This window comes from Gossypium raimondii, chromosome 2 (assembly GCF_025698545.1).
Source record: "Gossypium raimondii isolate GPD5lz chromosome 2, ASM2569854v1, whole genome shotgun sequence".
In the NCBI taxonomy this organism is placed as follows: domain Eukaryota; kingdom Viridiplantae; phylum Streptophyta; class Magnoliopsida; order Malvales; family Malvaceae; genus Gossypium; species Gossypium raimondii.
The window spans coordinates 35,864,242-35,888,605 of record NC_068566.1 but is presented as its reverse complement, the minus strand read 5'-3'; the positions used below and the strand labels follow the sequence as shown (position 1 = coordinate 35,888,605).

General features: G+C 34.2%; 1 protein-coding gene and 1 pseudogene across 1 annotated transcript; both read right to left on the bottom strand.

Moving 5' to 3' along the window:
- LOC128034126 (lysine-specific demethylase REF6-like) overlaps positions 1-5,191 on the bottom strand; it is a 34,864-nt pseudogene extending 29,673 nt beyond the window's left edge.
- Positions 5,192-5,321: 130 nt separating this feature from the next.
- Positions 5,322-10,651, bottom strand: LOC105788544 (MA3 DOMAIN-CONTAINING TRANSLATION REGULATORY FACTOR 1). The gene is made up of 4 exons (XM_012615490.2): positions 10,353-10,651; positions 9,408-9,669; positions 7,656-7,750; positions 5,322-7,522 (listed from the first exon to the last, which is right to left on the bottom strand). Exons 2-4 carry the CDS (start codon positions 9,643-9,645, stop codon positions 5,708-5,710), a joined length of 2,148 nt encoding a protein of 715 aa, XP_012470944.2. The 5' UTR covers positions 9,646-9,669; positions 10,353-10,651; the 3' UTR covers positions 5,322-5,707.
- Positions 10,652-24,364: the final 13,713 nt, after the last annotated feature.

Genomic DNA, 24,364 nt, shown 5'->3' with positions numbered 1-24,364 from the left:
GGATACAAAACCAAAGGAAAATGGCTTAATTGGGTACAATAGAAGTATAGGGGCTTACTTGCGCAAAGTGATATTAGTTTATGAGGGGTTTTTTTTTAGCCTTAGAAGAAACATGTCAAGGTACATGTTGACTTTGATCCTCTAACTTCACCATCGTTCGCTTTCTATATGCATAATAATCTGAACATGGAAAAGGCTAAACACAAGTAATACTTCTGCACAACCTTTTAACCCGCATTCATTATCACCCAACATGGTTGCATACGGTAAGGGAAACATAAGATGACGAACATTATTTCAAAGAAAAGAGTATCCCCTGATTTTTTTTTTATATATATTTTCGAAGGAAGGATGAGACAGCTAGTTAAAAGTTAGCGAAATATTTATTTGTGCATGCGTATGCCAAGGTGTACCTGGATGACAAAGGAGAAATACATGGGCTCCTCCAATTTGTCAAAGTTGTTGCTCTACTTCTAGAGCATGCTGAAGACAGAAGACATGCATTCGAGAAGAATCTTCATCGGACCTTGGACCAAATGCAATATCAGCATTCACCATTGCTACAGTGACCTTGCCAAACCTCATTTTCTCTATGCCATGAGTGGCCGGGTAAACCATCTGATACCATTTAGTTATCATTATATGTTAAACTATGATTCTACATATAGTAATAGTAGTTCTAATAATTCAATAAACCTAGAAGACTATGAAAAATAATTCTATAATCCCTTATCTTGTAATTGAATTATTCCTTCATCTATACTAGAATATTATTTTTTTTATTGTGATTTTTTCCATGTTGCTTCCTTTTTTTTTCTTGCCAACCTTTGTCTTTTGTGTCGGCTTTCTTTTTTTAGTAGTTAAATAGATTCTTCATTTATTATTTCCTGGTAATTTCCAATATAATAGGCCATTATTCTTCGACCATCGGACCAAAATCTATAAGTTTTTTGTTGGAGTAGATCCCGAGCTCTAGAGATTAGATCTATTCCTCCTTGAATTTGATAATAAACAAAATTAATTATTATAGCACTTGCCAACATATTTTGTCAAGTTTTCTTCCACTTCCATGGTTGTAGTTAGGTTTCTTCCTATAATCATATTGGAGATAGTTTAAATTTGATATGGCTGATAAAATTTTTCACGTTCAGCTATACCAATAATACTACATATTTCAAGATGAAAATAGCAAACCATATATAATAACATAAATTTAATAAAAGCTGAAAAATCTTTTAATAAATGGAAAGAAAAATTTTTAACTATTATTTTTTATTTTAACAAATATACCCAAGTCATCTTAGTGCAACAATCAATAAAAGTAACAAACCACTGATTACGGATAAAGAAACATGTCGAGTTAGTCTTCGAACATCTAAATGAATAGTTATAAAAGAAGTATTACTTCTATTATTTCTGAAAGGATAAAAATTTTAGTCTGTTTAGCATACTCACAAGCTTCACAAGACAATGAATCAAATTGAGTCTTTGAAAATAAACTAGGATATAACTTTTTCATAACAAAAAATTATGGTGTCCTAATCGCCTATGCCATTGCATTATTTCTTGATTGATAATCTTATTGCCTCCAAAAAAAAGCTTGAATAGAACCACTACTACCCTCCAACATATATAAGCCATCATGCAATTTTCCTCCCTGATTGAAGGTCTGGAGTATACAATGATCAAAGAAAAACTTAATTTTGCAGTTTAAGGAATTTGTGATGGCACTAACAAATAAAAAGTTAACCAAAAAAATAGGAACATGTAGTACAAAGGATAGTTTGATATTCGGTGTAAAATTTACAAAACCTTATCCTATTACAAGAATAAAAGACAAATTGGCTATCCTGGCACTATCTTTTGTTTAACTTGGGGAGTAATTAAAAAAAATTAGAGGAACCTGTCGTATGTCTATTCACACCAGAATCAATCATCCATGAGTCAGTATTATTGTGAGCATTAAAGGCATTACCTGACTTTACAAAATTGGATATTGGATTCGAGGAAGAGTCAAGTTGGGATAGAAGACGTCTGGGATGTCGAATTTCATCCGAAGAAAATGTTCCAGTGGATGCAGTTTCTATAGATGACTCTGCAGCCTCAGACAAGTTTGCTCGACCCTGATTTGACTTATTTTGTTTTCTTCCATGGCCTCTAGTGGGTTGACCATGTAATTTCCAGCACTTATCTCTAGTATGTCGTGGCTTCCCACAATAATCACAGTGCATATTATCTTTATCAAGGTTTCCATCTTTCTTTAGCTCTTGAGAGCCACTAGCGATCAACCCAACCTTTTCAGTTGGTGTTGTATAAAGCATAACACCTCTTTTGCTTTCTTATTGCTGGGCATTGGAGTATGCTTCCTTAAGAGAGGAAAAGGAATTTTTTCTAGAACTTGAACCTAAATTTGATGATACTTAGTGTTTAACCCGGCCAAAAGGTTGTAAACCCTCTCTTTTTTTCACAAGCTTCTGAAACTTTACTGTATCTCTAGTACAGTTGGCTTGGAAATCTTGGTAAACCGTTTAGTTCAGAAAAATACCGAGAAATTGACATCTCACATTGCTTAGTGTTGTGAACTTTATTGCTGATTTCAAAAATTGAGCATCATTCCCAACTTGTGAGTAGGTGAGAGTAGTTGCATGCCATATTTCTTTTGCAGAATTAAGTAATAGGTATGTTCTGAAAATTTGGGGGTTGCATAGAGTTGATAAGCCAAGACAGAACAAGAGAGTTATCAAAGTCCCATTGATAGTAAGTGGAATCATTCCCACTGATAGTAAGTGGAATCATTCACATCGGGTTTTTCCGAGTCACCAATAATATACCCCTGCAGTCCTCTAGCTTTGGTAAACAATAAGCACGATCGTGACCATACGAGATAATTGTGCCCATCAAGTTTTACTGAACTGACTTGTAACGAGGGGTTATCATAAATAACTTTTTTGCGTCGGTTATTTTTTTTTTCTCTTAAAAGAAACACCACTAGAGCCAATAACAGCAAATGATACCAAAGAAACACCAACAAAACCAACAGTGGTGGCCGGAGAATAAAATTCAACGGAGGTGGGCTGCATAAGTCGGCACGTGGGCAAGGAGGCCGAAGGTATGGGTGGCGTGAGGGCCACACGCAGGGAGTTTGGGCACTGGGTTTTGAGGTTTCGCCAGAGATTGGCCTGCGACTTAATTGAAAGGGGCAGTGAAAAAAAATAGCCAGAAGAAAGAGGTACAAAATTAGATTTTCTAGGGTTTGGAACTTCAAAAAAAAAGGCTCTTAAATCTAAATTCTCAAGCTCTTGATACCATGTTGAAAATAAGAATTTTTTTTCCTTGTCAATTAATCTAAGTACTTACATGGATATATATACACATATGTTGAACTATTTAAGGAAATAAATAAAATCCCAAGACTTTAGCCTTAAGAAATCAGATCAGCCTTGATTAACAAGTCTGTCAATAGTCAATGGTCAACACAGAATACTATCAACTAAGAAAGAGACAGGTATTCATCCCTCACCAAGAAACAAAAATCATGTTACAAGACACTAAGAGAATAAGTTGCAGTATAAAAGCATTGCGAGGGAGCTTCTTACAGTATTATAATTGCTTAGATAAAGAGAAAAGAAAGATAGACCTTATGATCAATGGTGTCCACCATCCCAGACTTAACTTAGATTCAAGTTGTACTAATTGCGTTTATTGTTTGGGCAATTAGAAAGGACATAAAAGACAATTTTCCTATTAGATGAAGGAGGTCTAATCTCTTAAAATACAAGAATTTCTCAAAACCTAAAATCCATCAAGCCCAATTGTCAAGACCTAAACCAACAGAGCATTGAACAAGTCTCCTTCTTGAACAACATTGCAATGTACACCATAGGGGAAGTAACACCCGGAGTCTCCTCCATGAACCTTAACAATGACCGGTGTCTCCCCCATTGTAACCCCTTCCCCTGCTTCTCTCCCTCCCCAACTGCTCTTTTTTGAGTTCAGCGGCAGATAAGCTGAACCAGGCCTGTCGTTAGCATACTAAATGGTAAAAGGTTTGTTAACCGTTGCTTTCCAGATAAGTGTTTCGACTTCTAGAGCTGAAAGGGAAACCTTTTTGCTGTGTCTTTTCAGGTAATTCCTTTCGAAACTCTGCGCTTTTGCTCCGAATTCTTAGAAAGTGTAGTACTTCCCGCTTTGCCAGACCGGTTTCTGAACGGGCCGATGTTTTCTGGGGCAAAACCCAATCTGCTGTCGGCGGGTGGTGAATGTGGGTGCGGGTTTCGAATCGGAGTTAGCATTAGCTTCAGCAGGAGCCGAAAGCGAACGATTTAGGTTCCTAATTGCTGTCTTCTTAGGAGCAGGCGCCACCGGCGGTATGATTTCGCAAATTCCACACTGGGAAGCCTCTTTTTCGATCTTGAAAATGTAAGCAATTGGATCTTGAAACTCAGACAGAGTAGGCCTGTACCCTGGTGCTAAAGGCAGAGATTTCAGCCATGAAAACACTTCATGACTAGGCTCAGGTGAAAGACTTGAAGCAGCAACCATAAAAAGAACAATAAATTTTGCTGAGTAACCATTGAGAATTCATTTTATGGAAGGGAAAAAAACCCAGAGAAAATAAAGTAAATAGATTCTTCTAAGCTTCCATTTGCTTTGTTGCTATGTTCTGACAAGTGGGCTTTTTTGCTCTGTTTTCTTGAACAAATGGTGAAATATTATTGAAGGCAGAGAAAGGGACAGACGGCCATGCTGGCAAAGCTATGGGAGAACCAATGGGAAGAATGAAAGCCTTGATAGTCAGTGAATATTGTAATGACCACTAGCGTGGATTTTTCCTGGTTTTGGAGTGAGCCTATGAAAATCACTTTCACTTTCTTATCATTACAAGCTCACATCACCATATTAAAATAAAATAAACTAAAAAATTCCTCCCCAACCCGAATAATGGAGGGATAAATGTTACTCAAATCAAATCCGAAATTGTATAGTAATAGGAATAGCAGCTGGAAGAAAGTTTCAGAGGCCTCCTCGGAGTACGATGCCTAATGGTTTTGGTTCAACGGGCTTTCCCTTTGCTTCCCTTGCTGAATTGGAATAAGCTCTTTTGTTCATTCGCTTTCATAAGTGGTACTGACAACCTCATTAGATAAGACGGTAGTCAACTGGCATACACCTGAACCTAGGCTATCCAGATGCCCAGATGCCCCTCGCATGCATATCTGGATTTAATGCGAATAATAAACGGATTTTAAAGTAAAACCAAAATCAGATAATACAAAAATTACAAAATATCTGACCTCTCATCAAACTACAACATAACTATGTAAAAATAAAAAATCAAACTGGAATTGCTACAAGAAAAGAGCATAAATATTTGATCCTTTGGAAGTAAACAGCGTCATTCTAACCATCATATATTGCAAGTACCAGCGGGCAATACCTAATATGCCGCTGGTTGTGACATGAGCTTGAAGCTATTTCAATATAGAAGAAAATATAACCAACTTTACACAATGGCTAGCTTAGCTTGGACTGGGATCATAAGAATCTCCATCAGATGACACCATTAAAAACAAGACAACATCAGAAGGAATCCGAACATCCCACATCTAATCCTATCGATCTGATCTGCCATGGATGACTGCTAACACAGGTACTAGAACGTCAACATCATACATGAGAAACTAGAGACATGAATATGTTTTCCTTCTCAAGAGGCTGCTGCAGTGGGCAGAGCTTCTGTTGCAGATGAACCAAAGGATGGCAGAAGCCAACCCTTCTTCTGGGCATACTCCGTATAGAAACTGAACTTATCCTTTGCATTTGGAAAGTCGAGAGCTAGGTCATCGAGTCCATCTTTGACCCTGGTGAAGCCTTTGGTCATCTGGTTGATAGTGATTAGACCTTCGTTGAAACACACCTGCAGCAGGTCTAGCATCCTATCGTTTTTCTTCTCCATGGCCATCACCAGCGCTTTCTTCACAACCTCATGGTTGAAGAATGGCATTCCGAGGTCACGGATACACTGACAAGCTTCAGCCACAACACCCCCACTTTCGTACTCCTCCAGGAGCTTCATTATCTTGTCCTTCGCATCCTCCACGGCCCAGCCAGTTCCACCTCCCCAGCACCTGAGGAGCCTCTCACCAGCATGGCGTGCAGTTATAAGTGATCGAGCCATTCGGACAGTCTCACTTCCACTGCAATTCGGTGGCAACTTGCTGGTTATCTCTTCAAGATTCAGAGGAACTAACACATCATCAATGACAGCTCTAGCCAAGAAAAGGGCAAGCTCATTGGAGGCATCCAGAATATCCAAAGCAGTATCTTCTGCGGATTCCAGAAGCATGACAAAGCCATTACCGATATCTTCAGTAGAAAAGATCTCGATGTGAAGAGCAGAGAGCAAAACAGATGCCATTTCTTTCTCCCTGTTCTTCCTGTCCATGGCAAGAGTGATAAGTTTCTTTAGGAAAATTGGATTATATTCAGGCAACCCTAGATCTTCAAGACTTCGAATGAGTTCAGAAATATCATCCGAGAGAAAATACTCGTGAATTATGGTTACAATCTCCTTCTTGTACCGGTCTAACTTTTTGTCTTCATTTTGAGCCTCTCCATCAGTACATGAGGATTTCATGAATGATGCATCAAGCCACCCTTGAGAAATAGCTTTGGGTACAATCGATTGAAACAAGGTTTTTGCAGATGGAATGTCTAGGGCAAGATCATCAAGACTCTCTGCTAACCGAGCAAACCCTTTCACCATTTGACTCGAACTTATCAACCCTTCCTCAGCTGCTTCCTTCAAGAGTTTCAGCATAAATGGTTCAGCTGTTTGAATTTCCATAGCAAGAACCAAAGCCCTCTTAACAACCTCATGATGAAAGAACGAAACGCCTAACTCCCTAATACACCTACAGGCCTCAAATGTATCACCACTCTCCACATACTCCCTCAAAAGATCAGCAATCTTTTTCTTCATTTCCTCAACTGTAACATGGGTGCTACCTCCCCACCTCCTCTCCAAGAGTTCAGCATGGTGGGGAGCTGAGAGATAGCTCTTCTCGGCAGTTTGGAGAACCTGATATCCCTCGGAAGATTCAGGAAGTGTTTTCTTTGCCCTTGCAATGAAAGCTGGAGGAAGTATCTCATCAACCACAGCACGAGATACAAACAGTGCGAGGATATCAACTGCATCCAGTATATCCACAGCAAGGTCATCAGCAGACTCAAGAAGCATCACAAAACCATCCCGAATCTGGGGTGGGCTGATGACATCAGCATAGAGCGAAGAAAGCAGAACTGATGCCATCTCCTTCTCTTTATCATGCCTGTCCATGGCCATGGAGACAAGCCTTTTAATAAAATAAGGATGATATTCACTTGAGCCAAGATCTTTGAGGTCGGATGCAGCCACTTCCACATCACTAGTGCTAAAATATTCTTCTATAATCGAAACAACAGCTTTTTTATACTCATCTAGTGGATCAGAAATAGTTGACCCAACAAGTTGATATGGTTCCTAGCAAAAGCAAGGGAAAAGAAATTAAGCATGAATAAATTTATTAACAGCCAAGTATGCCATAGGCATAAGTGGCATTCAGAAACCCTATAAATAAGAATGGTTTTCCAGGAAAAAAAAAAGTTGCAAGTACCTCTCCACTGTCATAGTTAGGATCATTTCGATCTATATGCGATTCCCCGTCAGTGTCAAGGAGTTTTCCCCATGTACCCTTGCCACCAGCACCATCTGTTTACAATTAATAAAGAGGAAAATAACTAATCAGCAAGAAAAAAGCAGATAACAGCTCTGTAGTGCAGTCTTCCATATTTAAAGATAAGCTTTTTGACAAAAAAAATATGGAAAGAAGCATAGCATCATCAGTTAATTTAAAGCCCAAAACCGGCAGCAGTAAAAATAAATGATAATATGGTCACTTTTTTTTATTAATTATCCATTGAATAGGTTTATGTACAACCTATTGCCACAGATTAATAACAAGAGATCAGAAAATAGGTCCAGCCAATTCAACTGGTTCGGCCAGGAATCGGCAGGTCTGATGGTTTAACATCCTATATATACTGAGAAATTTGTTGAACTGGAAAAAACTGGAAAGAATCAGCAAGGAATTGAAAACCAGAATCCAAAAAACCAGCAAGAACCCAAGAAATATATCAGGCTTCATCTTCATCTTCTCTTCAGTTTGCTTGTGCTGTCTAAAGGCCATACTATCAGAAATCACAAAATTTCAATTTTAAAAAACTTCCAATCTAGGGGGAAAGAGAAACCAAATAAAAAATATAACTATATGTTATCACATAAAAAAGGAGAAAAAAGCAGATAACTCTTAGATAAGGTAGTCAGAGTGAAGAGCAAAAGACTGAGCACAGCAGATGCCATGGCTTCTTGCAATAGTGGCAATCTTGGACATGTTTCGTTGGCCTGATGCACCAGCAGAGGCAATGGAAGAGGAAGACAATAAAATTTGATTTCTCAGGTGGCAACAGAGATGAAGGGACAAATTTTGGAAATATAAGAAGTGGGTCATATTATGTCAAAAGCCCTTCTCTTCAGCCTCAAAACATGTGTAAATGGGTTACGATTGTATATTTTAAAATATATAATTATTTTTAATTAAAACCGAACATATATTCATATAGTTGAACCTGAGGCATGATTGGTTCAATCTTCAGTTCTTTAACATTATTAATAACATTATACATATACTCCAATCTGTTGAACCAGGAACTAGAGAATGACCAGCTTAATCCCTGGTCCAGTTCTTTTCACATTCTTAATAACATTATACATGTACCCTGTGAGTTACAAAGCAAGTACTTCAGAAACATGACTGGGGCAATAATGTTATTACAATCAATTAAATAATGCATAACGAATTAGAATATAATGCTGTTGACCAATCTAAAGCAAAAGACCAACTATAAAAGATCTCAAACCCAAAATCAATCGACCTACCACTCCATCTATATCAGTTAGAAGTTAACAGGGTTCTAGTTTACAGCAAGCATTTCAGTATTATGATCCCATCATCTTATCTAAATGAAAAATAAATTATAAGTACATTAAAATTAAGAACCTGACAATTTAATTGTGCTAAGCCTCAGAAAATTACAAAGCACAAGAAATCAATTGAGCAAGGAGGTGATATTGGTTAAAGATAATATAATTATAATAGTAATATATGATCGAATAAAAATCGCTTTCCTTTTTGAGAACCTTTGATGTCTGGCTGACCATTTTTATTCACAGGTGACCCAAAATGAGCAAGCCAGTTATAAAGCAAATAGAATTTGCAAGGCTAGCAAGTTACAAACCAAATATCCAAAGAGGTGAGAAGAAGAAAAATTGCATTGATTTGAACAATTCAAAGAATAACAAGGCTCACCCTTCTTTACACGAATGGATTTCCCTGAGTGAGACCGACGGACATGTCTCACTGCAATACCACCAGTTGGCGCCTTGCCACCAGCAGGAACCTTTAATTGATGATCAGAAAGCAAAGAAGTCGGGGACTTTGGGGATGAGGACAATCTTGGGGATGGTAAAGCAGTCTCCACATTCTGACTTGCTATTTTAAGCATTTCCCTTTGTTCATCTGTAAGAAATCCCTCCCCTGACGCCATTTACTCTTCACCAATTCTAGATGCCTTGTAATAAGAAAAACTAAAAAGTTAACAGTAAAAAATAAAGAAATCACTTTATCTTATGCTACACTGTTTTTTTCACCAAAAAAAGAACTACACTGTTTTAGCCAGAACAACATTCGATTCCAAGAAACAAATAATGAAAGAAAGATCGATGAACAGTGAAAGGGTATTAAAAGCAACAAAGAAATAACAGTTAAATTCAATTAAATTTCATAGACTATAAATAAGGGAAAAAACACAGTGTTCAATTACAACCATAACTGATACATTCATTAAGCACTCCGTTTTCCTCTCTCTTGGTTAGGCTGATTTATGGCATTGAAGCATTTGAAAGCTCACTAGCAAAACAATAAGCTATTGTCTTCCTTCAAAGCATAAAGACCTAATGTCATGTTAAACTTTGATTGCTTATGAATTACCGTATCAGCATTCTAGATATACATATATTGAACCAAGAGTTTTGTAATATAAAACTGGGGTCTTTTATCCAGGACTTTATCAAACTATAAATCCGGGGTTCAGCGTGTTCATTCAAACCCATTACGGACACGACGCGAGCCAACCGAAACAAAAAGAGTTGAAAAGGCTCAACACATCATAAACTCGATTGAAAACAAGAGAGCTGAAACATCAAAAGCAATAAGAAAAAGAGAGAGAGAAAGAGAAGAGTTGAACAACATTACCTACGATTCAAGAGGGGGGCTAAGAAAACCAAGATTCAAGAGCCCTTTCCTTTGTTGATTACAGAAAGGGAAGTTCTGGTTCCGGTGAGTATTGAGTAAAAAGGGACGACCGGTGATCTGGTTCTGGTTTGGAGAAGAAGGCCGCTGGTGTAGTGGTGAGGACTGAGGACCCTGAGCTGAGGTGTTGCCGCTTCCGCCGCTGCTGGTGGTGAAAGACTGATATAAAAGAGGGGGAAATAAGGAGAATCAAAAACTTGGAAATGGAGAAGATGTTAGGGATTTAGCCATTTAGGGTTGCTAGTCTTTTAGATTTTTCAATCCTTTAAAACGGTGTGTATTGACCATTGAGTAAAATTTTACATATTTTAAACTTTTGGATAAACTACGGCCAAGATCATTCAACTATTATTAAATTTACATTACAATCACTTAACTTCAAAAAATTATAAAATAATCACCAAATTAAATTAAATCAACCTAGAGGCATCATTACACATGAATTCTTCATTAATCCTAGTGATACTAACTTTGTTAGAAAAATACATAAAAACTAAATTATATAATAAATGATATATTTCTTATTCACCTCATCCCTTATTTCACTCTTCTAAAATATTTCTAAAATCTACGGGTATAATTACTTTTATTTTCCTCTATTTCCTTTTTTATTCTAATTATATGTAGAAATTAAGCCCAACTCAATCAGAAAGATTACATGAAATCAAATTTATAAAAAAAAAAAACACTGTGGTAATTGCATAAAACATCCCAAAATTATGACTTCTATTTTAAATTGGTCCCTAAACTTCAAAATGTTATAATTATATCCTAAATTATTGATGTTATATTAATCAAGCCCTTCCATTATTGAAATTGTTAATTTACATTAAATGGCATGTAAAATCTTACTGACTTAATTTTAAATCAAAATTTTAAAGAAAAATAAAATGTTGTTGCATAACTTTTAAAATTAAAAATTAAAAATAAAGTAAAACTAAAAAAGAAAGAGTGAGCAATAATTTTTGCAAAAGCTTTAAAAACATCAAAATCAATATTTTTACAATATCCATTTTTCTTTAAATTGTTCATTTTAAATTATGTCATATAAAATCTAACATCTCATTTAACAATTAAATTAACAATTTTAATAATAAAAGGACTTTATTAATATAACATCATTAGTTTAAAGATGTAATTAAAATATGTTAAAGTTTAAAATAAAAGTCATAATTTAAGATATTTAGTTGAATTAACTCAATAAAAGTATTTGAAACTTTTAAATTTTAATAACTGGCTACGATAATAAATAATCATTCAATTAAAAAATCACTTCATTATTTTAATTATATAATTGTTTCATTCGTATATAAAGCAAAAATCACCCTATGGGAAAATGAGTGAAACCTTGTCTATGGTAGAGTTTGTGGTCAAGGCCAGTCCCGCGTCTTCGAATTTTGGTATTGGTCATGCTACTAAAAAGGGGAGACGTCAACTAGATTTACCATTGGATTCAGATGGCCCAACAGTTGACAAAAATGGCAGGAAAATACCGAAGCTTGTTGTGTCCAAAAAGGCTCCCAATCTGTTATTGCTTCATCAGCGAAGGGAGAGGATTTTGAACTGCATGAATGAGATGTGATGACAAAACTGGTGGATGGGATCTCGTCGATCACTTTCTCGGAAAGAGTCCATAAGTTCATCAAGAGGAAAATGGCACGTATTATAGTTGTTAAACTTTTAGGGTAATGGATTGCTTTCAACGCCTTGTTAAACAAAATCACTACTCTATGGAATTTTAATCATTCTTTTCAACTTATGGATTTGGAGAATGATTTTTACCTAATGTGATTCAGTGATTCAGTGATGAAGAGGTCGTTTCGCTCGATTGACTATCTGTTTAGATCTTTGGAAGCCACTGATATCAAAGATTAATAGGAAATGCAAAGGATTGAGTACGAATCATTACCCAATGTTTGTTTTGGGTGTGGACTTTATGGGCATAGCAATTATTCATGTCCCAAATTGTAGAATGCACAACCACTGGATGAGGGATCTCATAATTCGTTACCATCGAAAGCCTATGAAATCCAATGGAAGGTTGAAGAGGAAAACTATGGGTTGTGATTGTTGGTTGAACACTGGCAATGATAAATGGGACAGAGCACGAGTGATGAGGGAAACAATAATCATGGCGATAATGGTGGCAGTTCCAGGTTTAGTGTCCTTATCGGTAATCAGTGAGGGAATGATTTGGGGGATAATACTTAGATTGGAAAGAAATTAGGGACTGATCATATCCACAAGGGAAATACGAAGAAAAAGAAGGAGAAACTTGCCAAGAATTCCAACTTTGTCACTTATGCAAAAAAGAAAAGTGCAAATAATTTAAATTAATTGTAATAGCCCGTTTTTTAATAGTGTCAGAAGTAGTAGTTTCGGAATCACAATTTTGACGAGTGAGTACAAAAATATTATTATTTAATAATTTTTATTTAATAATTTTATTTAAGTGGATAATTAGTTAGGTACAAGTAGGTTATCCCTAAAGTCAAGTGGTTTTGGAAAATGAAGTATCGGGATCTTGTTTCTATGAATCGAGTCCGTAAATATTTAATATAAATATTTACAAAGTTTCTATGAAAAATACATACATTAATAAATTAACATGAATTAATATAAAATATGCATGAAAATAATGTAATTAAGCTTAATTTCACATACTTTCTAAATTCATGTCTAAAATTACTAATTAAGTAAAATTCACTTATTTCAATAATAATTGCTCATGATAAACACATTTATTAAGTAAAAGGTAGTAAAAATATATAGAAAACCCTATATAATTTTGAGTTTACAACGGTTCTTCCGTTTCATTCCTAATTTCAAATAGGTCCCTAATAGACTCCTTCTAACTGCTAAGGCCGAAATCTTACTCTAATTAAAACGCCCTAACCTAATTAAAGTCCAAAATAAAATCAAAATTCAAATGTACAAAAGTTTACAACAATGTTCAAAGTTTTATGACAAATTTAAGTATGGCTACCAGACTTATTCGGTAGCTCTAGCATTCCATGTATCACCATTTTGCTCATTTGGCAATTATATTGGTCTGTCCAACAATCAAATTTATGTCCGGGGTCTTTCCACTTGTTGCGTTCCCTCGATCTTTTGTTACCTACACACATCGAACTAGACATGTACCTTTGACCAAGGTCGTTAGGGGTGCTAAAGAAAATTACATAATAGTCCTCCCCTATTTTATCATTATATCCTACATTTTGGGAATCATGGCCACATTTGAATACTTTTATGTCACCATTGATCTTCATTATTAATTCTTTCTTTTTGAGATCAATGGTCAATCTAGATGTAGCTAAAAATGGCCGACCCAACAAAATGTGAATGTCTTAGTCCCCCTCAAAGTCTAGGACGACAAAATCGATGGGATTATAAAACCCCGAACATTAACCAATACATCTTCATGTACACCCTTAGGATGTACGAGAGACCTATCGACTAGTTGCAGTGTAATTGTCGTATTTTTCAGCTCCCCCAATCCGAGTTTTAAGTATGTAGATAAAGGCATCAAATTTATGCTGGCCTCTAAGTCACAAAGGGTCTTGCTAAAATGTTTGTATCTCCACGAGAATTGTAAAAGTTCCCGAATCTTTTAACTTCGGGCGTATTTTACGAGTATTTATTGCACTACACGAAGTGTTGATTCTTATTTGCTCACATTTCTTTAGCTTTTTCTGCCTAGACATAATCTTTTTTAAGTATTTGACATACTTTGGTATTTTATAAATTAGCTCAAGCGATGGAAAATTTAAGTTAAGGGATTTAAAAAGGTTTAGAAAACGTACGAATTCTTCCTCATCGCTTCTTTGCTTGTCCTCCAACCTCGATGGAAATGATACATTCTTTTGCACGAGTTTTGAGTGTGGAGTATTTTTTGGCTCAGCCACTGGCTTTCTCTCCGTTTGTACTTCAATTTTCGGCTCATCAAGGTTTTGGTCCTCTGTCTCAACCTCATCGTCCTCCTTATTCACGGGTTTTTCTAAGTTTACTAGTATTTTAGTGAATGGAGTGCGATAGCATTTACATGCTCTTTTCCGTCCTTTCGAGAATTGTTCTTGGTATTACTCGGGATACTCATGCCCATTTGCCTTCGTATTTCATTCAACGCGCTCATGATATTGCATATTTCTTCCTTTAATTCGACAACATTCGTTCGTATTTGTGTGTATTCAATCTTTATGTATTGAATGTTGGACCACATAAGATGCATCTCATTTTTGATCCAGTCCAAGCATTGACCACAACCAACGTGGTCGTTACCCATGTATCTCTTTTGAAATCTTTACAAAGTGTGGGGTTGATATGGAAGGTTTGGTTGGTTTAGAACTAGGTTTTCGCTACTTTGATTGCCTCTCCACTTTAGATTTAGGTGGTCATTCCAACTTGGGATGTACGTGTTTGAATAGGGATTTCCACCCTTATTACCTAAGTAATTTATCTCCTCCGATTGGGTCTCCGGGTATGACGTGTAGCTTCAAGCGACATCATTCATCGATGGCTTAACGGTAGCCTCTAGACGATGTAATTTTTCCAAAATCTGTTGATATTTATTGTCTTCCTTGACCACCTTTGCCGTTGGCAGCTTCTGGCTATATGAAAAATGCCCATTCGGCCACATGTATGAGTTCATCACCATGTCTTTGATCAATTGATAGGCTCGCTTGTAACTATTATTCAAAAAGACCCCGATCGATGTGCCATCTAATCTGGCTCTTAAGCTCTCATCCAATCCATAATAAAAAATTTGCAATTGAAGCCAGCTTGCATACCGTAATGTAGGCACTTCCTAAGCAACGACTTGAAGAGTTCCCAAGCTTCGTATAAATTCTCGTCTTCGAATTGCTTAAAATTAGCAATGTCGTGCCTCAATTGGATGGTTCAACTAATGGGAAAAATTTGTGTAAAAATTTTCTCGCTAAGTCGTCCCATGCTATGGTGGAACCTGGCTCTTGGGAATCGAGTCATTTGTAGGCGTTGTCACAAAGTGATAACAGAAACAACCGAAGACGAATTGCGTCGTCGGTCACTCTGTTGTATTTATATGTGTTATACAATTGTAGGAATCTCTTTAAGTCCCGGTTCAGGTTTTTCATCATATTACCCCGAAATTGCAAATTGTTTTGTATCATTTGGATGGTGATCGTCTTGATTTCGAAATTGTTTGCATTAATTGCAGGCCTCTCGATACTACCTCGGACAACATCTAAAGTAGGAAGCACATATTCGTGCAATGTCTTCTCCGACTGAGCCATCAATGGCTCTTTTCATAACTATGCAGGCAGTTCGTTGTTCTCCTCAAATAATGGGTTTCCTCGTGACAAGTTAGCCACTATAGGTGGATTGTTTTGCATTTGCTGACGAGCTAGCCTTAAAATTCTCTCCGGTTCAGGATCTTGCTCAATTGGAAGGGTTCCATTCTGAGTCATACATTGAATCAAAGATAATAAATTAAAAATCAAATACAAATTAAAAAAAATTAAAAATTTTGTATCTATAATCCTAAATTTTTTTGTTTATCTTATCAAATGCAGAAAATTAAATTCAAGTCTAATGTTGAAACCTCCCTAGCAATGGCATCAACAACTTGATCACCGCTAGATGTGTGAACGTCTGGACCGGAAATACTACAACAAAAAGATATAAGATTAAACAGCAGCGTCTGCAAGTACATGGGTCAAATTGTAATATAGATTAGTGTTACAACGGAACACTTCGAGAAGCATTCTAAGTATCGTACACAATGGAGGTTGAATTAAACCTAACTTAATGCTCTACACTAATAAGCCTAAATAGTACCGATTTAAAATTATATTATGAAAAATCAAATTAACATCAATTAATAAAATGAACCTAAAAATTATTTAAACTAAAAATCAACCAATTTAAAAATTGAAAATAATCCAATAAAACAGGCAGGAGATCAACTCACTTCAGTGATCTTAATTAATTTCAGAACTCCAGTTGTATCGAGTTAGCTATTAATTAATAAGGCCTCCAACTAATTAATTAATTGACCAATACATGTTTACCTTTTGACTGGGATAAATTATGAGGTACTCGATAAACTTATCTCTCGATCTCGTTTATCCTAAATTACTTCCTAGGGGCGTCACTTCTTAGGGTTTAATCACACATAATTTAAACCAACCCACCCAGATTTCAACCCTCGTTCATTCATTAATTATTCATACATCTGTTTGTTAATCTCCCTAAGGAAATTAGCTACTCATGGATCTAAATGCAATAATTTCTAAACTCATATTTAACATGCAAAACAACAAATTAAATAAAAGTAAGGAGTAGAGAAATAAATTCGTTTTTTATATTGATTTGAGCTTGGAAGCAAAATCTCATTGAATAGCCACGAAGATCACCTCGATTACAATTGGAATCAACACCAAAATAATGAAAAACTAATATATAAAAGCCTTGGATCAAAATCAATCCAAGTTAAAATAGTAACAAAAGTATAAAAAATACTAAATTGAAAAGAAATAAAAACTAAACTAAAAACCTTAAAATACTAAAACGACTCACTTGGTCAAGCCTCCTCAAATGAGACTTAACATGCCTATTTATAGAGTTTATGCTCAGACCTAAATAGGGTAATTAAGGTTGCTAAACAACCCAAAAATTTGATTAAAGTACATTATGCAAACAAAAATACCCTTAATTAAAATTCCAGATCGTCATTTGGTGTCGCAACACCACAGGACTTGTAACAGCCCGTTTTTAGTGAAATTAAAACAGTGGTTTCGGGACCATAAATCTAAAGTTGGAAATTTTATTTTATTATTATTTTATTGCCTACAACATGATAGAAATATCGTATACAAATTAATGAATTTTATCGTTTACATGCTTAATTTGATAAAAATGACTAAATCGCCTAAGGTGCAAAAGATGAGTTCTAATAGCTAAAGGTATTAAATAGTTATAGAACTATCAAGTGGAGGTCCTTATATGGTAATTAGACCATTAGAGTTGATAGTGGATTTTAATGGTTTGGTATTATTGAAATTTGAATGAATTATTAAGGTTAATTTTGGAAATTAGTAATTAAAGTTAAAATTAATTAAATAAAACAAACTATTATCATCCATTATCATCATCTTCCACCGAATTTGAAGAGAAAACCTAGCCATGGGAGCTTGAAGTTTTGGCAAGCTTATTTTTCTCTATTAGGTATGCATTTTATCCCATTTTTTTATGATTTTTATATTTCTGGGATCGTTGTAGCTTAATCCAGCTAGCCTGGGGACTAATTTGTAAAACTGTTAAACTATTAAGGTTTTACCATTGATGAATATATATATATGATTTTTGAAGTTCGATGATAGAAAATGAATGGTTTTTGATAGATAAACAACTTTGGTAAAGGGATTTTTGGTGAAATTGTCAAATAGGGACTAAATTGAAAAATACAAAATATTATGTGGTGAAATTGTGAATTTATGAAATATATGGGCTGCTATAAGTATGTAGAATAATCGGCTAGGCTTGGGTAGGGATAAAATTGCATGAATTTTATTTTTCAAGCCTAGGGACTAAATTGCAAAGAATTAAAAGTATAGGGGCAAAATGGTAATTTTTCCAAAAAATGTTTTTGATTAAATTGAATCAATTATATGTTTAATTGAGTTAAATTTATCCATATAGATCCAGTTAGATCTCGTATGAAGTTAGATCGGGGTAAAGAGAAAGTCTCGGATTAATCGCCTCTGTATCTACGTATACTTATCGAGGTAAGTTCGTGTCATTAAATTGTGCTTATATGTTTTTAATTGAAATATATCAATGTTATAATTTGTCATATTTAATTACCGAGTGCATATCCAACGACGTACGACGATTACTGAGCCGCATTTGAACCTTAAGAATTCGTAGGATACAAATGACATGTCATTAGGGTTATCGATTTATAGCTCGTGAAAGCATACTATTTATAGATCGTGAGAGCATACCGATTCACAGCTCGTATGAGCATACATATACATGAATTGACGGATTACAATTATATGAGCTAGCACACTATGTGTGAGCTATCCTGGATATCCAATGGTATTCTAAACGATTCAACGGGCAATGTTTTGATACGAAATGATATGAGTTCGATATGAACTATTATAGGTATACATATGAAATACATGGAAATGATGTTACATGATATATAGATATATGAAAAGGATGATACATGTATATGGAACTTGATTAATTGTTGAGCTCATCTATGATTATTGGTTCATATATGTATTTACGTGGCTAATATGGCTGGTGACTATGTGCTTAGGCATTTGGCCAAAATGTGTTGGGATATGCCTTGTACTTACCTATTACATGATTAAATGGTAAGTTAAATTCTAAGTTATACGAACTTACTAAGCTTAGATGCTTACTCTGTGTATTTCCGTGTTTTTTTAGTGAATTGGAAGCTTGTTCCGGTTGGAAGATTGTCAGAGTTATATCACACTATCCGTCAGCTCTTTTGGTACTTTTGGATGTTTAATTTTGGTTATAATGGCATGTATAGGTATATTGGCTAATGTTGGCCTATATGTTTAGTTGTTGGAATGGCCATTTGTTTGACTTGTGTTTTGGTACTTTGATGATGGTATGAGTTTGGTTTTGGCATGTAAATAATAGATGAATATACATATTTTATATGGCTTGTGACTTGTTGAGAATTGGTACTTTGTTTGAATAGCTTATAAGACTATTGATGCAAAGTATAGAATGACATTTTGGCACCAAATGGTTGTGTTTTGGTAAGTAAATTAATTGGTATGTATTGGTACAAATATGCATGCAAGTTAGTTGATTATTTGGTTAAATTGAATATATGGTTAGGCATGTTTATATATTGTCATTTGAGGTGCTTAAGGTCATATTGGTTGTATGATTTTATACCATATGTATAAGACTTGTTTATGCTTGATTTGGATGCCTTGTAATGTCTTGCAAGTATGTGCAATGTTGTGTGTAGGTACATGCCAAATTGGGTGAGAAAAATGGCTTGTAAAATGGCTTATTTTCATCCACACGGGTAGGGACACAGGCGTGTGTCTCAGCCGTCTGTGACACATGGTCAGGTGACACGGTCGTGTGTCCCTTGTAGCTTTTAAAGGGTTACAAGTCAAGTTGTTACACGGCCTAGCACATGGGCGTGTGCCTTGGCCGTGTGACCAAGTGAAAGAGTTACACGGACACGGGCTGGGACACGGCCGTGTGTCCCCATTTCGAATGCCCACACGGCCTGGCCGCACGGCCGTATGACCCTTGCAGTATAGAAAAGTTTTTACTATTTTCTAAAAAATTCTCTGAGTTTTCAATTTAGTCCTAACTTGTTTCTAATGCATATTTTGGGCCTAGAGGGCTCATATATAGGACATTATGAATGATTTTGATGGGTTTTTGATATGAATATTGATATTTTTTGAAATGTTTGAAATTTTTGTTCATTTGGTTTATAAACTCCAGTATTTTTTCATAACCCTATTTCGAAGACAAATGCGGGTTAGGGGTGTTACAGAAGTAGTGTCGTGACACTGCCTTCATTTTCTGGGTATTTTGGCTTCGAAGTTCGATGTTGCGACACCACTTCCCAATGTCGTCCTTCACCTTCTAGCCTCGAAAGCAGTGTTCTACACATTAAATAGAACCGTTAGATCATCCCTAGGCCCATGGTGGCCCATTAGGTCATTACATAACTCAAAATTGCGTAAAAATGCTTATTTTGCATAAATTAAAACATAGAGCAATAAAAATCGAAAATGAAAGAAAAACATATAAAAACACTATAAAAAAAGCTCGTTAAATGCTAGAAAGACCTTAATTCCAAACCAGGACCATAACAGAGTTGTTGATCACATGGTGAATATTACAGACATTCACTATAATAATTTGCAGATCTATAAGGATCCCCTAGTTACAGTTAAAGCTTTTTTGATTGAGGATATGGCTATTTTAACTTCCTCTGATTATTAGTCTTGTTATCTTTGTAACTATTGTTCTTTGGTTGTTTACTTCCACCGAAAAAAAAATCATTTGTATAGTAGATGTGGTGTTTTTCTTTTTTCTTTTATTAAAATGGTCTCATTTAACGCTTAACATTAAACCTAATAAATTACATATATGTATTATTACTTTTTTTGCCCTCCAACTTTACAAAAACAATCATTTTAGCCATTCAATTAGTTTTTCACCTTTTTAGCCCTTGAACTTGCATTTTTTTATCAAATAATCTCAAAATGGATGGAAAAGTTAACGTTTGTTAACTTTACTAAGATGGCATACATGTGGATTGCCACTTAGATGACATATCAATATTTAATTAATTTTTTAAATTGAAAAAAATAAAATATTTTTTATATTTTCATTCTTTTTAAATAATTTTAATAATTTTTAATTTTAAAAATATTAATTTTTTAAAATTTTATAAATATAAAAATAATTAAATTTTGATATGTCATCCACGTAGAAATCCACATGTATGCCATGTCAGCAAAGTTAAAAAATGTTAATTTTTCCATTATTTTGGGGTGATTTGAAAAAAATGCAAGTTCAAGGGCTAAAAGGGGCAAAAAATTAAATGGAGGGCCAAAATAATTTTTTTTGTAAAGTTGAAGGGCCCATTATGCCAAATATATATCATTATTAATGAACATAAATTCAATCATGTTGTAACATCCCTAAACTCCCCTGAGCCGGGAATAGTGCTAATACAATATGACGTGTTAGAATTTTCGAAGGAAATAAAATATAAATTATTAGTGTTAATGAAGAAGTTAGTTGGATATAGGAAGAAATTGAATAGACTCGTATATTGAGAGAAATAAATATGAGGTATTGACTAAATTGTAAAAAATAAAAAGTGATGGGTCAAAGTGTGAATATTTAAAAGTTGAGGGGTTAAAGTGTATATTTAAAAAAGTTGGAGGACAAAAAGTGTAAATACCTCAAAAGTTCTTGTGACACAAAATTGGTAAACAATGACCAAAATTGAATAAATGGAGAAATGTGAGGGATCAAATAGTAATTTTACCAAATAAAGTGGTGATTCAATGGAAGAATTGTAGAAAATGTTAAGGGGTAAAATAGGCATTTTCCAAATATCATGATAATTATGGGCTAGGTGTTAAATTTTGATTAGATAAAATTATTTAATATTATCTTAATAAAATATTATTAAGATATTTTATTATTTTAAGTTAACATATAAGGAAGGAAAACGAAGAATGTTTTTCATTTTTCATTCTTCATTCTTCCAATAAGAATGAAAAAGTGAGAGGAGAGAAATTTTTCTTTTCTTATAAATTAGTCATTTTCCATCAATTTCACCATTTTTACCCAAAATTTATGAGACATTCCATAGCTGCTAAAAAGGAAAAGTGAAGTAGAAGTCTTAGAGAGTTAGATTACCATCTTGGAAGAAAAAAATGTGGAAGTGGAGAAAGTTAAGAAGAAAGTGAAGAGATTAAAGAGACAATGTAAAAATTCAAGTATTTTTATAAAATTCAATTTAATTGAGGTAGAGACAAAAGAAAATGATTTGTATTATGAGTTTTGATTTTGTATTTGATATGTTCATAAAATAGAAAAGAGAATAAATAATGACAAGATTGGAAACAAGGTGAAGGTGGTGACTAAAGTGAGAAAGGAAGATAATTAAATAAAAATAGTGAATTCCTAATAAAAAGAGGTAAGTACACCAAGAATCTTACATTACCAAGTTAGAATTTATGTGTGAATTATATTTTAATTGTTATATTAATGTTCTTAGGATTTAATTACATATTTGTATAGGGAAAATGTTAATATTTATTATGAAATTCTTGTAGAAAGAAGTGAAAATATGAAATTGACTTCAACAACAAAGTGAATAAACTAAGTATATTGAAATTATAGTAAAAGGACTAAATTGAAAAGTGTACAAAAGTTTGTTTGTGAAATGAAATAATATGATAAAAGCTTAAATGAAGTGTTAAGTGTTAGAAAATTAATTACAAAGTGATATTTAAGTGAATTTCTAGTGATACTTAAATTTCATATTAAAAGGACCAAATTGTAAAATATTCAAAAGTGAGTAAGTGTAAGATTTTGGAATAACACATTCATGTGTAGTGATATATAGAAGTGAAGTGAATATCGAGTGAAAGTATGGTGATTAATGAGAATATGCTAGTAGGGACCAAATCAAAAGATTGTAAAGCAAGTGAAGTGAATTTTATGCAAAGAAGACTAGATAGAAAAGTGACCAAAATTTGATATGTGTAGTAAATTATTAAGGGGATTTTAGTAAAGTGTTTATGGTAGTAAGTTTCAATGCTAAGTGAAACTAAAGTGAATATTGAATTTTATGAAATTAAGGACTAAGTAGAAAATGTGTAAAAGTGACATGGGAAATGTAATAATACTCCGATAGTGGATATGAATACTATAAGTCAATTCACGTGTCAAAGAAATACTACTATATTGTTATTGAATTTTTATAACAAGGATTGAATTGAAAAGAATTCAAAAGCATATGTTTTTTGTTCTGAAATGTAAAAGTGAAGCTAATTTTGATATAATTGCCCAAATAGACAAGATGTGAACTAGTGGGATGTAGATGACATGCCATTAGGAAACATTCTAGCACTCTTGTTCTGTTATGCACTTCGATGCCACTCTATTCTGATAGAGCACTTCGGTGCTATTCTGTTTTGATATTGCACTTCGGTGCCACTTTGTTCTGTTATTGCACTTTGGTGCAACTCTGCATTATTTTCACATATCCTGCATGTTATGTTAAGTCTACATAGGACATCTGTCAAAGATTAAAGGAAAAAATAAAGCAATAATCAATACGACAAGTATATGTGTAAGTGAAAGGAAATGGTAATGGATTAAGTTATATTGAATAAGATACAATAAGAAGTTTTAATGTTATTAAATTCTGAATGTAACAACCCGATAATCAGGGGTGTCAAAAAGTGTATTCCCGAGACTCTGTTCCTGTAAACCGGACTCGTAAATATTTTTATTAAATATTTATGAAGTTAGTTGTGTAGTTAATTAAATTTTGGATAAGTAATTTTGCATGAATTAGGAGTTATTTAGGTACAGAGACTAAATCGCATTAAAATTAAAAGTTGAATTATAGATTGAAATAAATTAAAGGGACTAAAGAAGCAATTGTGCCATTGTTTCATTAAACTAGACGGCATTAATGATGATTATACATTTATATTTATATATATGTTAACTTATTTTATATATATGTTATGATAGTTAATAATAATAATAGTTATAATAAAATCAAAAGAAAAGAAAGAGAATGTTTCATTCTCTGTTACATGCAAACAAAAAGAAAAAAGAAAGAAAGAAATAGCAATGAGATGCACGAGCTAGAAAATTTTGGGGTTCAAGCTCAAATTGGTTAGTGTAATTTAGTCATTTTCTTGTAATTTTCATATTTTTGGATTCCCGGTACCTAAGGCTACCCGACCTATGTTGTAATTTTTAGTATTGTTCAAGATTTTAGATGTTAACATTGTTGAATAGTTTAAGTATTAGGGATTGAATAGATAGATTTTTAAAAATGACTAAATGTGGAATAAATTGTTGATTTTGAGCAATAGGGACTAAATTATGAAAATTTTAAAATTAAGGGGTCGAATTGGAAAATAGGAAGTCAAATTTAGCTTAGAGTGAAATTAGTATAAAAATTTGAGTTCAAATGTGGAGGTTAAAATTAGTCTCGATTTAGGGACTAAATTGAAGAATAAGCAAAATATAGTGTGAAAATTGAAAGTTAATGTGAAACTGAAGTGTGTAATATTAATGTGATTTAATTGTTTTATTACGTAGGTAACGTCGTATCGGAAGCCTTGAGTACGAAGGGGAAGGATAAAATCGACGTCGAATAGCTCAAAATTCACGGTTTGTATTTTTAT

Excerpts from the sequence above, each read along its gene's own strand:
- LOC105788544 (XM_012615490.2), bottom strand. The coding sequence starts at position 9,645 with ATGGCGTCAGGGGAGGGATTTCTTACAGATGAACAAAGGGAAATGCTT. Across the intron at positions 7,751-9,407 it reads ATCCATTCGTGTAAAGAAGG|ATGGTGCTGGTGGCAAGGGT; the intron begins GTGAGCCTTGTT and ends AATTGTAAACAG. Across the intron at positions 7,523-7,655 it reads CTAACTATGACAGTGGAGAG|GAACCATATCAACTTGTTGG; the intron begins GTACTTGCAACT and ends TGCTTTTGCTAG.